This window comes from Xyrauchen texanus, chromosome 21 (genome assembly GCF_025860055.1).
Source record: "Xyrauchen texanus isolate HMW12.3.18 chromosome 21, RBS_HiC_50CHRs, whole genome shotgun sequence".
Classification (NCBI taxonomy): Eukaryota; Metazoa; Chordata; class Actinopteri; order Cypriniformes; family Catostomidae; genus Xyrauchen; species Xyrauchen texanus.
Window position 1 is genome coordinate 15,167,397 of NC_068296.1, and position 15,797 is coordinate 15,183,193.

The window sequence follows — 15,797 nt, forward strand, 5'->3', positions numbered from 1 at the left end:
CAAGTAAGCCTTTCAATCCAAAATACAGTACTTACATACCATGACTTGTGTCCGAAATGAGAGTATGTCTTATCTGTGTTTTTTCTTGGCTACAACTCCCACAGTTATATTGAAAAATTCTGTTACAGTTTACTGTTATGTGTTAGAAAGGGTGTTGATGTAAAGATGTGGAAAGTATTGTAATTGATGTTGGTGCAGAGCAGGTGTTTTCTCTTTCCCCCGTCAGTTCTGTTCAGAATGCGGGGCTGTCTTGCTGTTTGACATGGTTGAATTGCTCCATAGTGCTTTAAAATAGAAAATTCTCATGTTGAATTCAAATCGTCGCTATCCTGTCACTGGAGCTTGCATTTCGAGGGAAGAGATGAGTATCATAAGATTGCTGCATCACCTTACGGAAATGTGGACGTGGCTGAGTCTCAAAATAAAGGTGCATCTTAAAATATATATACACACAGTTGCATGGCATCAGTAACTCATACATTTTGTGTGAATAAGTGTTTTTAAGGGGAACTTATTGAAAAATGCAGTGTTATCTCTATAAGTTGTTTTTTCAGCAGCGGTGCTGTTATGCGCACGTCCACAAGCCCGCCTCTGGCCTGGGCCACATCAGGGTTTATTTGTGCTCTCAAGGGGCTGGTTGAAAATGTGGTACCAGCATCTGCTTTGATAGCACTAATGCAGTTACCAATAATATTACATTTTTGGTGCATTGAGGTGCACATTAGACAGTATAGCATTGATTTTGTAGTTGGGAAACAGATGTTAAAGGTCGACCTATATATCGGTTTTGCTGATTAATTGGCACCGATAACAGATTTCTGTAACAATCTGTTGTCGGCAAAAATCCACACCATGCTGGAGTGGCTGGAATGGGTCGGTGCTTCAGTCGGTGGTTTGTTTTGACACATGGGACTACACACTGCCTGAAGCGGAACACTTCAGATATGGATTTAAGCATCAACAACGAAAAGGTATGTATACGGTACATATTGTCATATCTTTATAAATTATAAATTAAGTTGTTGACAAGATGCTGCTTTAGTAGAGAACAACAGTATGTTTGCCAACAAGGCTGAGAGAAAATTAAAGCTAACCTCAAGCGGTTAGAACATGTGACAAAAATACACACAAGTCAAATACGATTTTTTAGACTGACTGTTCAAACTGATGGTTATATCTAGACAGATTCGATTTTTTTTCTGTTCTGACTTCAGTCACTTTTGCTAGCAGGTTAAGCATCAAAACACACTGAACTATCCAGAGACAGACACACTGAGGGGTATAAATAAGGAGAGTGAATTGATGAATGAGGAACAGATATGAACAAGTGCGAATCAGCTGATGGGACAGGGTGAGCAGCGTTCCCATAGTTACCGTGCTCATGCTCAATTTGCTGCACCTGTGACACATGAGTGAGGGAGACACACATACAGGACAAACAGACAGAGCAGAAGGGACTTTCCTGTGTGTTACCGCACATTAACGCATATCTTTGGGTGATGCGACACATTTTTTAAAGGGGATAGCTCACCCAATTAGTTGCAGCAGAATTGGACAGAGACTCACAATGTGGATGGCATTCCACAGGTGGCTTTTTTTGCAGATCACCATCAGTTTCACATGAAACTATAGTTGGCAAACACTCCACTGTCAACAGCGTTACTTTACATAATAACTCAAAAAGAACAGAAATGTGAGAATCTCCTGTGTCCCGCAGACATGTGGTGTGCACATCTTGTGTTCACTAGTAGACTGAAAGCTTAACGGTGCACAAAACAGTAAAGAGTGTGGACAGGTGAATATCTAAGCTCTTCAAAATTACTTTGTAACCCTTTCCAGATTTATGCAATGCTACTATCTGTTTTTTTGGTGAGGAATGGTCCACGTCTGCAGATGCTTCTTGTGAATAGCAAGCTCAAAATGTTGAGTTCTTTTTACAAGTCAAAGTAGCTTTAACCCACACCTCTAATCTAGTTTTATTAATTGGATGCCAGGTTCGCCATCTCCTGACACCAATTAGATTGTGTTAATGTCATTAGCCTAGGGGTTCACATACTTTTCCGACCTACACTGTGAATGTTTGTATGATGTATTCAATATGTACAAGACAATTCAATAATTTGTGTTATTAGTTAAAAAAGATTGTATTTGTTTTTCACTGTATATACAAGATCCTACGGTATTCATGGCATGGCAAAACAATGTTCAAGAAATTATCTCTATAGAGTTCTGTATAAGGGTTACAGCAATGCAAAGCATCTTGAAAGGAGTAATACAAATTAGTTGTATTGAATGTTTTCATAGCCAGACATTTGACTATTGGTATAAAGCCCTCTCCAATTCGCAGCTTTTAAGTGGTTATTTGAGTTAACAGTAATTCATCAAATGAAGAACAAAGAATAAAATAATGGCAGGAAGGGTTTTTTCTTATCATGTCATTATTCTTTTTGATGTATAACATTATTTGATACTCCTTTACTAGTATCGACTTGGTACCAAAATACTGGTACTTTTGACACCCCTAATATTATTCAAAAGTTCTGAATACATTTACTTATCATGTATGTCTGTGTTCTCCAGTGTTGTGGTGAACATGTCTACAGTGTATCAGAAAAAAATGTGATGTGCTGCAATGGAAATCTTCATCGCGATTTGCCTGAACAGTCGGAATGTGTCGGAGGTGTTGTATATACTCCAGGAAGGACAGTCTGCAAACTGTTTGTCCGCCCTCGTCTTGGTGAACACTGTTGTGGAGAGAAAACCTTTAATCTTAATGAGCATATTTGCTGTAATGGACACAGGTAGGCCCACACAACACTAAAGTTTGATTTTTATTTAAAGGTGTCCCAAGTCCTTTTTTGCTCACATTTCACTGGCAGACCAATGATGGTCTTGGGCTTTCTACTGGCACACATTCTCGTGGAGGCAGCATCTTGCAAAGCCCTCCTTTACAGATGTTACCTTAAAAAAAACATTAACAGCAATATTTTGTAAACCATAATTAATATATGCTCTTCCAAAAGTGTTGGATAATAAGGAAGTCACAGCACGTTGAGCAGAGGAATGTGTATGTTACTTCCAGTATTGTCATGACCAGGGGTGTAAAGTAACGAATTACAAATACTCACGTTACTGTAATTTAGTAGTTTTTCCAAGGAATTGTACTTTTTTTAAATTTGATACTTTTACCTTTACTTGAGTACATTTTAAGTGCTGTACCTTTACTTTTACTGCACTATTTTCACACCATCTGTGTTCGCTACATCTACTTTTATCCATCAACATGATTGGCTAGGGAGAGTCTCGTGACTCCCGTCAAATCAAATCACACACTTGAACAGCAGCTGCAGATTTGGCGCCATCTGTACAAGCACAGTTCACCTGAACATCACAGCAGCACTTAAAAGGGCTTTTCGCAGTGAAAAAGGCCAATTGCTTGATCGTGTCATGTGAGTTTAATTTGCTCAAGCCATATATCATTAATCCTGCCTTGAAGAAACATATCTAGGTAAATTTAATTGTTCTTCTTTCTAGATTCTGTGTGTCTGTAATGTAGCCTGTAAATGATCTATCTATCACTGAGATTATTGGGTTGATGTGAGAGATTAATGCAGTGTTATCAATAGGACTGGGTGATAAAAACAATCTTGATGTTTATCTGAAAAAAAAAAGTGATGTCCACGATATGGATGATAAACTTCTGATTAATTTTCTATACTTAGCCTATGTTCAACATCTATAACAGGGGTGTTCATTACATCGATCGCGATAGCAAGACAACAACTGGTTGGTTAATCTAGATAAAGAAATAAAAGAATGTCTTTTTATTTCCAGATGTCTGTAGCTGCGTGTTGTTTGATTGACAGGCGGCAGCCGGCTAATGTTTGAGCGCTAATGCTAATCTAAACTGTCAAATACACTTTATAATTACGCAAATGCCCTTCTTGATGAGACATTAATGTAAACGCAGTCGGTTTGGTCTGATAAATATCATATTTGCATTATAATGTTGGCCTTGAAGTGTACATATAACCAAATTGAGCACTGTCTAGTAGGCTATAAAGGCTATTAATCAAACAACAATAACATGAAAATGAAAAAACTCACTACTTTTGGCTGAATAACTTGAGTAGCTTTGAAATTATTAATGTAATAGAATATAACAGTGATATTGTTTATTAATATTGTTCGTTTTTTAATAATACAGACCTTTGATGTAGTGACTGTTAATTTGTATAATAAATTACTAGAAAAGTAGAGATAAAATAATATATAATTATGCTTAGCCTTTATCATGTTTTTTCTAATGCCTGACAGAAAAGTATCAAACTTTGTCAAGTCAGATGGTTCAAGTCAAGTGTTTTTTATTGTCGTTCAACCATATACAGTTAGTACAGTACACAGCGAAACAAGACAACGTTCCTCCAGGACCATTGTCATGTTCACTGTTGTTTTGTGCTTTTATGTTGAAGTTTAGTTTAGTTCCTGTTTCCTGTTTTGGTTTTTGTAGTCCTTTGTAGTTTCTTTTATTCTCTCATGTTCACTGTTGTCTTTTGTTTTTGTGCTGTTGTTTTGAAGTTTATTTTAGTTCCTGTTTTCTGTTTGGTTTTTGTAGTCCTCTGTAGTTTCTTTGTATCATTGGTCTTTCCCTGATTGTTTCCTCCAGGTGTCCCTCATTCCCTTGTTTGTTCCCTCCTGTATTTAAACCTGGTTCTTTGTTCAGTCTTTGTCGATCGTTGTTGAATGTTGACATTTCATGCATGTCCTTCATATTCTCTGTCTTCGTTCGAGGTTTCCCTGACTTTTATGGATGTTTCCCCAACCTGTTTAGCCCCTTTATGTTTTCCTCATTTAGTTTATTTTTCCCATCGTGGACTTTTAATTTGTTCCTGAGTTTGTTTTTGTTTATGCTTGTCAATAAAAGCCGCGTGTGGATCCGAACCTCCCTTCTCCTGATTTCCCAGATCATTACAACCATGGTGCTACATAAAACAACATAGGACAAACACAGAACCACATGAGACTACACAGACTAAATCATATTTCTACATAATATTCCTACATAAAGTGCACGTGCAAACGTGTGCAAAAAAGTACAGGACAGTACAATAAATTACTAAAAGGAACAGGACAATAGGCACAGTGAGAGACAGTGCAGCACCGACCAGTACACATTTGTAATGAATAGTGCAAAAATATGACACTTTCTAAAAATGCCAAATGTAAACATAACATACTATGAAATAGTGTTCTATGGACATATTGATGTAGCAGCCAGGTATAAAGTGACAATAAATTAAAGTGCAACTCTGTACATGTGCAAAAGTTGGATGGTGTACACCTGTGTGTGTTTCTGTCTAGTCTCTGAGTATTGAGGAGTCTGATGGCTTGGGGGAAGAAGCTGATACACAGTCTGGCCGTGAAGGCCTGAATGCTTCGGTACCTCTTGCCAGGTGGCAGGAGGGAGAAGAGTTTGTGTGAGGGGTATGTGGGGTCATCCACAATGCTGGTTGCTTTGCGGATGCAGTGTTTTGTGTAAATGTCTTTGATGGAGGGAAGAGAGACCCCGATGAGCTTCTCCGCTGTCCTCACTATCCTCTGCATGGCTTTGCGGTCCAATACGGTGTAAGTCCCAAACCAGGCAGTGATGCAGCTGCTCAGGATGCTCTCAATAGTCCCTCTATATCATTTAGTGATGATTGTGAGTGGGAGATGTGCTTTTCTCAGCCTTCGAAGAAAGTAGAGATGCTGCTGGGCTTTAGGGACTGGTGTTGAGGGACCTGGTGAGGTTCTCTGCCAGGTGAACACCATGGAATTTGGTGCTCTTGACGATCTCCACAGAGGAGCCGTTGATGTTCAGCGGAGAGTGGTCACTCTGTGCTCTCCTAGTCAACAACCATCTCTTTTGTTTTGTCGACATTCAGAGACAGGTTGTTGGCTCTACACCAGTCCGTTAGCCACTGCACCTCCTCTCTGTATGCTGACTCTTCGTTCTTGCTGATGAGACCCACCACGGTGTGAGTGCGACGGGACGGTAGTTGTTGAGGCAGGACACTGAAGAATTCTTTGGCATGAGGACGATGGTGGTGGCCTTGAAGCACATTGGAACGACGGCGCTGCTCAGAGAAATGTTGAAGATGTCGGTAAGAACATCTGCCAGCTGGTCTGCACATCCTCTAAGCACTCTGCCTGGTCCAGCAGCATTCCGTGGGTTGACTCTACGTAGAGTTCTCACATCAGCCGTGGTAAGACAGAGCACCTGGTCGTTGGGAGGAGGGGTGGTCTTCCTAGCTGCCACGTCATTCTGCACCTCAAACTGAGCGTAGAAGTCGTTCAGCGCATCTGGAAGGGAGGCATCTTTGTCAAAGGCAACTGATGTTGTCCTGTAGTTGGTGATGGCCTAGATGCCCTGCCACATGCGCCGTGTGTCGCCGCTGTCCTGGAAGTGACTGTGGATTCTCTGGGCGTGTGCACGATTTGCCTCTCTGATGGCCTGTGACAGTTTGGCCCTCGCTGTTCTTAGGGCCGCCTTGTCGCCTGCTCTGAAGGAGGAGTCTCGGGTCCTCAGCAGTGCACTCACCTTCGCAGTCATCCACGGCTTCTGGTTGGGGTGTGTGGTGATGTCTTGGAGAAAGTGACATCATCAATGCACTTGCTGATGTTGCAGATCACTGATGCTGTGTATTCCTCCAAAGTTGGTAGAGTCGCCATATGTTGCAGAGCTTTGTAAAGCAATACTTCAGGCAGAACATTCCACCAGTCACAAACTTCAGAAAATTGTGCATCATGCATTAGAATGAGAACACAACTATTGCTGGGCTTTAAATATACAAGAACTAAATCAATGTTGAACATTGTATCTAAAAAGGAGGACAGTGTGGACCAACGTGTGCTATTTAAAGAAATAGTTCACTCAAAAATGAAAATTCTGTTATTTACTCACCCTCATGCCATCTGTCTATAACTTTCTTTCTTCAGAACACAAATTAAGTATTTCAGCTCGATAGGCCCATACAATACAAGTGAATGCCAACATTTTGACGCTCCACAAAGCACATAAATGAAGCATAAAAGTAATCCATATGACTCCAGTGATTAAATCCATGTCTTCAGAAGTGATATGATAGGTGTGTGTGAGAAAAAGTTCAATATTTAAGTCCATTTTTGCTAGAAATTCTTCTAGATAGCGATATGCATGATGAATGTGAATCACCAAAAACAAAAGAAGAATGTGAAAGTTAATGTGGAGATTGGCTGAGCAGGGAGGAGAATTCATTGTAAAAAATGTACTTAAATATTGGTCTGTTTCTCACCCAACCTATCATATCTCTTCTGAAGACATGGATTTAACCACTGGAGAATGAATTAGGCTACTTTTATGCTGACCTATGTGATTGTTGGAGCTTCAAAAATTTGGCACCCATTCACTTTCATTGTATGGACCAAAAGAGCTGATACATTCTTTAAAAAATTGTAATTTGTGTTCTGTTGAAGAAAAAGTCATATACATCTGAGATGGCAGGAGGGTGAGTAAATGATAAGAGAATTTTCATTTTTATGTGAATTATTCCTTTAAAGCCTGATGTGGCCCCTGTACCAAACAACTGCTCTACCCCCTCTATTGTGCGTGACATAACGCACCAAGTGGCCCAGCATTTTTAGTGGGTTTTCATAAAAAACAATTATTTGTCATCCGGAGATTCTCCTCATTCATCATCGATTGGTGGGTAGGAGAGGCTGTCTATGGAATGAGCTAGTGTGAGGTGGCGGAAAAACGGCAGAGTGGCCTTGAGGAATGATAAGCATGGCAAAATTGAGGTGGCCTGATAGGGCTGGAGATTGCGTTAGGAGACCCATACTGACCTGGGAACGACGTGAAAATAGACCTGATCCTGTCATGTTTCTTTAGGAGGGGAAGCTTGCATGGTTAGAGAATGTGTGTGATGTCTAGAATTCTAGAGACGTGGCTCGTTGTGTTTTTTTATTTATTTATTTCTCTCTCTCGCTCTCTCTCCTCCCTCTTATTCCTCGAGCTGTAGCAAATACGGTGAGAAGAATAATGTCTCTGAGAGTTTAGTTTTTGGCTGTAAAAGGAACATAAGAGTCTTCATGTACTCTCGGCATAGAGCCCTGAAGATGCAGTGGACAGTTTAGTTTTTTGAAGGAGGTGTGCCCCAATACATACAAAAATGTGTGCATGTTTGTGCAAATCATCTTGCACAAGACTGCTTTGTGAATGTGTGTTGATATGAATCAGGATCTTCAAGAATGTGATTCTCGAGCATGGATCAGTTCCGGCTGTTCATGTCCCACCTTCACGACCTGAAGATGCAGTATCGCACTTTATATTTTGTGAATATTTGCAAATCTCCTTCCGAATGTGCTTGATAGCTGATTCGACGGTTGATGTGACAAATTGTCTCTAACATGTTCCGGAGACCAGATACACGCACGCCTAAACATGTATGGCTGAATTCCGGCATTTACGCTGTCGATCATATTGGTTCTGATTAGTTGTTGCTGTAGTGGTCTGACCACGATGAGTGAATGATTTGTGAAGACATGCCAACAAATTTCTGCTGTTTGATGAGGCCTGAATGATAATAAAATGGAAGTATGCCATGAGATGGGAATTACTCGCTGAATGACCTGATCATAGCGAAATGCCTTACGCTGGTGGTAGATAATCTGATGAATAGGGGAAGCGGTGCGGAGCCTACCGCTAGGTGTCAGAGGCGTGCCGCAACAGTGGTGCTAGCGATGAGAACATGGATGTACGTCTGGAGTAAGAAAATGCTGCGTTTTATGGATCGCGTAAGTGCGCCCTTGGAGGCGCTCTGGGAACCTCATCGAATGTTGTACCGAACGAAGTAAACTGTGAAGGTGAAACTGTGATGTCATGCTCCCTCGGAATGCTCACATTGTGGGCTCGGTCTTCCTAGTAACTAGGGATGATGAATTGGATTGGAATGCACCCGTTACGTGATTTGGGCGAAGGCGGCCACAAAATGGGGGAATCTTACTGAATGAAATAATGAGAGCCCGTATGATAAGCGTTGACTGTACATGATGATATGCCTGAATAATTATCTTAATTCCCCGATGGGGAACACTCGGGCATGCAGACTGTGAATGACAAGTGAATGAACCTTGACCGAGTTGCCCTCATGAGATTACGCGATTGCCTGCCATACTATGGAGTGAATGCGCTGTTGACATGAAATGCTGGCTTTTGATATTGATGTGAATGCGTTATGATGAACAGGCAGCGTTGCAACTTTGTGATGAACAGGTAGCATGGCAACAGACGGTCTAGACCCATGACTAGATCTGAATGCATTTGATGTATATGAAAATTACTTAACTTATTTCTGATGGAAGCCGGCTGCTGCCTGAGCCGATGATTTTGCAGGATTCGCGGGGCGCGCTCCTTCCGCGCCGGGTCGTGCAATGCGATTGAGAGATATCTCCTGAGTGAATGAGATATGGGTGAATATCCGGGTTTGCTGGTTGTTTACTCCCCATGGGTTTGATGTTGGCAGAAGTTGAGATGAAGTGACGACGTCGTTGGAAAGGGAAGGAGGGCTTCCAGAGATGGAGTGGTTGAAACGCGTCTAGTTGCAGTGTTAGCGCACCGAAACAGCAATGTGATAGATTGTGAGCAGACTTATAAAGCATTGGCTTACGTGCGATTGGCTAGGAGTTACCCAGCTAATGATGTGATGATATACACCTGCTGGTCTTCCCGCTAGAACTACGCTTCACTTCCATTTCCTGAAAACAGTTGTGTTTTTATATAGATTTTTTATATTTGGTACTTGGCTCCCATCCGCTAAATGCAGCGGTCAAATATCCCCACCAACTTTTTGAGCCACACTCCACATAATGTTATTATATTTCACCTTAATTTGTTTCTCCTTTGCCAGTCCCTTTACATACCTTTTGTCTTTCCCATGCATGTGTAAGCGTGGGCAGACAAGAGAGATTTATGGAGGATGGGGTTTTAAAAAGAGGGGTGGTTGTGTCTAATTCAACGAGGAAATCACTTACAGCACCTTTAATGAAACTAAGCAATTCTCATTTTCCGTAAATAAGAAGCAACCATGAAAAAAATGGGTCACTTTATTTCATTGTTGGCAACACTGATTTCACTGAGTAGCTAGAAAAATTATGTGAGCCATTTGAAATTAGTAGGTTTTCTGCATAAATTTGTCATAAAATGTTTCATCTTCATCAAAGTCACAAGTATAGACAAACACAATGTGCTTAATCTAACAACACACAAACTATTATAATCTTTCATGTCTTTATTGAACACATCACATTAAAGATTAACAGTCCTGTGGAAAAAGTAAGTAAACCTTTGGATTTAATAATTGGTAGATCGTCCTTTGGCACAACTCATCTCAACCAAATGTTTACAGAACTGCGTCAGCTAAGCCATATTCTAAGGTTGTCTGGTGTGAATGGCTCTCTTGAGGTCATTCCACAGCATCTTTATTGGGTTAAGGTCTGTGCTCTGACTGGGCCACTCCAAAAGAAGATTTTATTTTTTAGAAGCCAGTCTGTAAAGGATTTACTTCGATGTTTAGGGTCATTGTCCTGCTGCATCACTCAACTTGTACTCAGCTTCAGCTGGTGCACAGCCACCCTGACATTATCCTGTAGGATATCTTGATAAACTTGGGAATGAATTATTCTCTCGATGATGGCAAGTGGTCCAGGCCCCAAAGCAGCAAAGTGCCCCAAATCCTCATGCTCCCTACCATACAGTACTTCACCGTTGGGATGATGTTTTCATGGTGATATGCAGTGCCCTTATGCCATATATAGTGCTGTGTGTTCTTCCCAAACAATTCAACCTTTGTTATTTTAGTCCAAATTTTTTCCCCAAAGGGTTGTGGATTGTCAAGGTGGTCTTTGGCAAACTTCAGGCACACAGCAATGTTTTTGTTAGAAAGCAGCAGCTTCCTTCATGGTGTCCTGCCATTAACACCATGCCTGTTTAATGTTTTCCAAATAATAGACTGAATAACAGAGATTTATGCGTCACTCTAGGGTTCTTTTTTACCTCATTGAGCATTCTGTGGTGTGTCCTATTCAATATGTAAAAGAACAATACATTAATTTGTTAGTGTGTTAGTTAATATAGATTGTATTTGTTCATTATTATAACTTAGATGAAGATAAAACCAGAGTTTAAGACAGATTTATACATTAATGCAGATCATTCCAAAGGGTTCACATACTTTTCTTGCCACTGTAACTCTGATTAGGAATCAGAGAGCAGTGCCAGTGTGAATCTGCGAAAAATGTAGTAACTTTAGGCATTAAAGACAAGCAGTGCTTAGGCTGATATGATAATGATAGAATCTTTTTCAATGGTTTTAACACAAAAATCAAAAAAATGATTAGTCAAGATTATCATCAAATAAAAAATTTAAATAAGCAATAAAATGTGAACAATGTTATCATAATATGTGCTTCTTTTTCTCAAATTACAAGTTACGTTTTTTTCTGGCTGGTCCAGAAAATAAACATGAGCGTTCTCAAATAAACTAACATTTCTAGAGCTGGCACAATCAGTATTACGATTTATCCCATTTATAAGTATACCAGTGACCCGTATCATCCTATAATGTCCCTGATAATTAGGCTGGTTTCTGGTTCATAGGAGCCATTAACAGCTACACTCAAGTGTCTATAGTTCTTAGTGTATTGTTTTACTAAAATTAGTTGGTAGTGTCCAGGGCTGGACTGGTAATCTGGCATACTGGGCATTTTCCCGGTTGGCTAATGCACTTTGGGGCCGATCAGGGGCGGTCTGGCCATCGGGAGAACAGAGTGGGTCAATGGGTCGGGTGCAAAACGGGCCAAATAGGCTGCAATAAGCTAAAATGAGCCAACGCGATATGCAGAAAAGGACAGCGAACAACACCCCCCAAACCCCCACCCCTACCAACTTTTGGCTCACCCCCCCATGGCCAGTTGCCATGTAAAATCCCAGGCCGATTTATCTTCCCAGTCCAGCCCTGGTAGTTTCAGGTTGAACTGAAAATATTTGTATTCATCTTTGCTTTAATGATTTTCATTCTCTTGATTTGTGTATTCTTGTGTACATATTTGTCTGTGCTGCCTGTTTAAGTGCTTTTCTTATCCACTGGCCCAATTTCAAAATGGTAATTATGACTGTTGTTAAAAATGTATGTGTGATAAAGAAACTAAACACAGCTGTCACCAAATAAGTATTTTTTCTACTCAGGCACTCCAGGTTAAATGGTAACTTCTGCTGTGGCTCAGAAGCCTATGACCCCTATAACCAATTCCAAATGAGGTGTTGCTCAGGTCACCTCTACAACATCACACATTTGGGTGGGAAAGCAGAGTGTTGTGGAACCCTCTTGCTGGAAGATAATACAAATCAAACTTGCTGTTCTTCCACAAGCCATGACATGATTTATGAAATCCAACCAAAGCACTTGTGTTGTGGTCACGATTACTACAACACATCCCTGTGGAGTTGCTGCGCAGGACATCTCAAACCAACACCAAAGACCAATATATCTCTTACAGAGCACAGACTAAAGCCACTAATGGAGCTGATCCCTGACATATGCAATAAATCAGGTGATGTTCTTTAAGGTGTATTGCAATAATTAGTATATAATATGGTATATAGCATATAGCATATACAGTATTGTGCAAAAGTCTTAGCACAAAAGATGTTTCACCAAAACATTTGTCTTAAGAGGGTTAATAATATCTGCAGCTTTAGTGTGTCAATAGGAAATATAAAATTTAGACTCCCAAATATTCCTTTTGCAAATAGAATAGAAGAACAGAACATATTGTCTGTTTGGGAACTGTGGTGAATTCTTCAAAAGCTTGGAACATCCTATCTGCTAACAACCAAGAAAAGCAGTGTCCTAGTTACACATTGAGTGGTCACTCCAAATATTGGTTATTGTGTACTGTGTGTGTCTGTGTGCATGTGTGTGTGTGTGTGTTTGTACAATACTGTGCAAAAGTTCTAGGCAGTTGTGAAAATGTTGTAGTGAGGATGTTTTCAAAAATAATCTTAAAAATAAATCAATTTATCTATAAATTAACCAGCTAAAGTGTGGTCTGCCATCTGTTGCAGGGCTCCCTGTTCTTTTATTCTATTTGTAAAAGGAATGTTTGGGAGTCTAAATTGTATATTTACTATTGACACACTAAAGCTGAAAATATAAATATCCATAATAACCTGAAGAATTTTTGGACATTGAAAATGTATATTTCTTATTGACACACTAAAGCAGAAGATGTCATATATTTATCCAAATGGGAATAAATATTTGTTTTGCTTGCATATTTGTGTTTGATTCTAGTGCTATTTGGAAAGGTGGAGAGTGTTGCACTTGACAATTATCGAAATATCGTATTAAGAGTTATTGCAAGGATGCATGTGAAGTCGGCTGGAGACATTAAAAACCCTTTGGTAAATGTGACATTGGATCACTGCAACTCTCCGGCCCTGGAGCTTGGCATGACCTACCTATGGGAGATGAACAGCAGTGTGTACAAGCCTCTTTCTCACCCTATTGACCAACCTTCTGACATTCACATGCTCTTTATTATGTTACAGTTATATGAGGGTTGCAAACAAAAATAGCAATAAGTATTAAGGTCTATTTCCAGTCATTTCAAAACAAATTCATGTTTGTTTTCATCATATTGGATTTCTGTCCTGACAAGAGCTTTAATCTGCCATTAATGGTAATTGTAATCACTAATGGTAAATTGAAATATATATATAAATGTTCTGCTGTGTTAATTCCTTTATTTTGCAAGATGCACTGCATGGCCTAATATATGTTTTTATCTAGTACTGTATTTTAATAATTCATCAGTCTCAGGTGTGTTACATGTTTTGACAATTTGAAGGGTTTTATAGTCCCTTTATAAGATACAGGTGCTTTAAAGGTGTTTTTGAAATTGCTTGTATTTTAATAATGTTTGCCATTTAAAGGAATTGTTCTTAAAAGATTTATCATAGTTCTGGATTTAAATGAAAGGAGGTGTTTCCTAAAGTTTTGTGTATTTTTATAGTTCCACCATAAGCTTGTTGCAGTTATGCATCTTTTTTTACTAGTATTCCATTGATTGATTAATTTATAGGTTTGTTACTATTTGCCAAACATTATATTCTGTAGTAGTATCTTATGCACTAACTTGGAAATTTTGTTTTAAGCTTCTCTTATCTGTTATGTACTGTTCCATTTTCATTTCTTAAATGCAACTGAAACCAATCACACAACATTCATATTTATTGTTGTGTTATGTGAAGCATGGTGTATTATAGAATTGCAGATGTGAAATAACTGAATACAAAAGTTACTTAATACTGTATATTGACATTTGTGAATATGAAATCTATCATTTCTAAATAAGATGTTTTTGAGAGACAATAAAGCATTTGAGTGTTATAAAAATATTATTGACAGGTCAAGAAAATGAGTCAAGTTGTTGCATAAAGACTGTCTTTCAATATATCTTCAGAATAAAGCAAATTACTAATTACTGCTATCTGCATTCCTTTGATTAGAGACCATGCAAGCTGAGAACCCCATCTCAAGTCAAGTCAAGTGGTTTTTATTGTCGTTTCAACCATATACAGTTAGTACAGTACACATCGAAACGAGACAACATTCCTCCAGGGCCATGGTGCTACATAAATACAACATAGGACAAACACATAACCACATGAGACTACACAACTAAATAAAACACCTATATAAAATACCTATATAAAGTGCACGTGCAAAAAGTACGGGACAGTACAAGAAATTTCTAACAATCAACAGGACAATAGGCACAGTGAGAGACAGTGCAGCGCCGACCAGTACACAGTAGTGCAAAAAGATGCTCATTTAACCCTTTAAGCTCCTGTATCAATGGCATGCCATAAATTATAGGCTTATCTCAACAAAACAAAAAACAAGGAGGGTCAAGTTTTTGGTATCATTGTAAAGAAAACGTTTCATGGTTGTTTAATGATAGATTAAGATACACTGCCTTGCCAAAAAAAGTTGTGTACTCTAATATTTCATTGACCGCCTTTAGCTTTGATTACGGTGCACATTCGTTGTGGCATTGTTTCGATAACCGTATTCAACTTCACAACATTTATTTCCATCCAGATTTGCATTCATTTTTGGCCAAGATCTTGTATTGATGATGGGAGAGTCGAACCACTCCATAAAGTCCTCTCCAGCACATCTGAAGGACTTTCAACTGGGTTAAGGTCAGGACTTTGTGGTGGTCAATTCATGTGTAAAAATTATTCCCTGAACCACTCTTTCACAATTTGAGCCCGATGAATTTTGGCATTGTCATTCTGGAATATGCCAGTGCCGTCAGGGAACAAAAAATCCATTGATGGGATATCCTGGTCATTCAGTTAGTCAGCTGACTTCATTTTATTGCTGCATAACATTGCTGAGCCAAGACCTGACCAAGTGAAACAACCCCAGATCATAACATTGCCTCCAGAGGCTTGAACAGTGGGCACTATGCATGATGGGTATATCACTTCATGAACTTCATTTGGCAACTGCCCATTATTTTGGAATAGGGTAAATCTGGACTTTTCAGGCCATATGACCGTTTCCATTGCTCCAAAGTCCAATCTTTATGCTCCCTAACAAATTGAATTAGTTTTTTCCAATTAGCCACACTAACAACTATCCTTCCAGGTTTTAATAATGCACTGGACAGTGCTTAACCCAATTCCAGTGATTTTAGCAATCTCCTTT

At 39.4% G+C, this 15,797-nt stretch overlaps 1 protein-coding gene across 5 annotated transcripts in view; it reads left to right on the forward strand.

The window, feature by feature from the left end:
* si:ch211-195m9.3 (galaxin) overlaps window positions 1-14,545 on the forward strand; it is a 29,824-nt gene extending 15,279 nt beyond the window's left edge. For all 5 annotated transcript variants that reach the window (XM_052152674.1, XM_052152675.1, XM_052152677.1 and 2 more), the window contains 3 exons: window positions 2,581-2,801; window positions 12,263-12,627; window positions 13,371-14,545. In XM_052152674.1, the coding sequence (XP_052008634.1) occupies window positions 2,581-2,801; window positions 12,263-12,627; window positions 13,371-13,654 (870 nt within the window). In that variant the 3' untranslated portion in view covers window positions 13,655-14,545. The remainder of the gene's footprint in view (window positions 1-2,580; window positions 2,802-12,262; window positions 12,628-13,370) is intronic.
* Window positions 14,546-15,797: the final 1,252 nt, after the last annotated feature.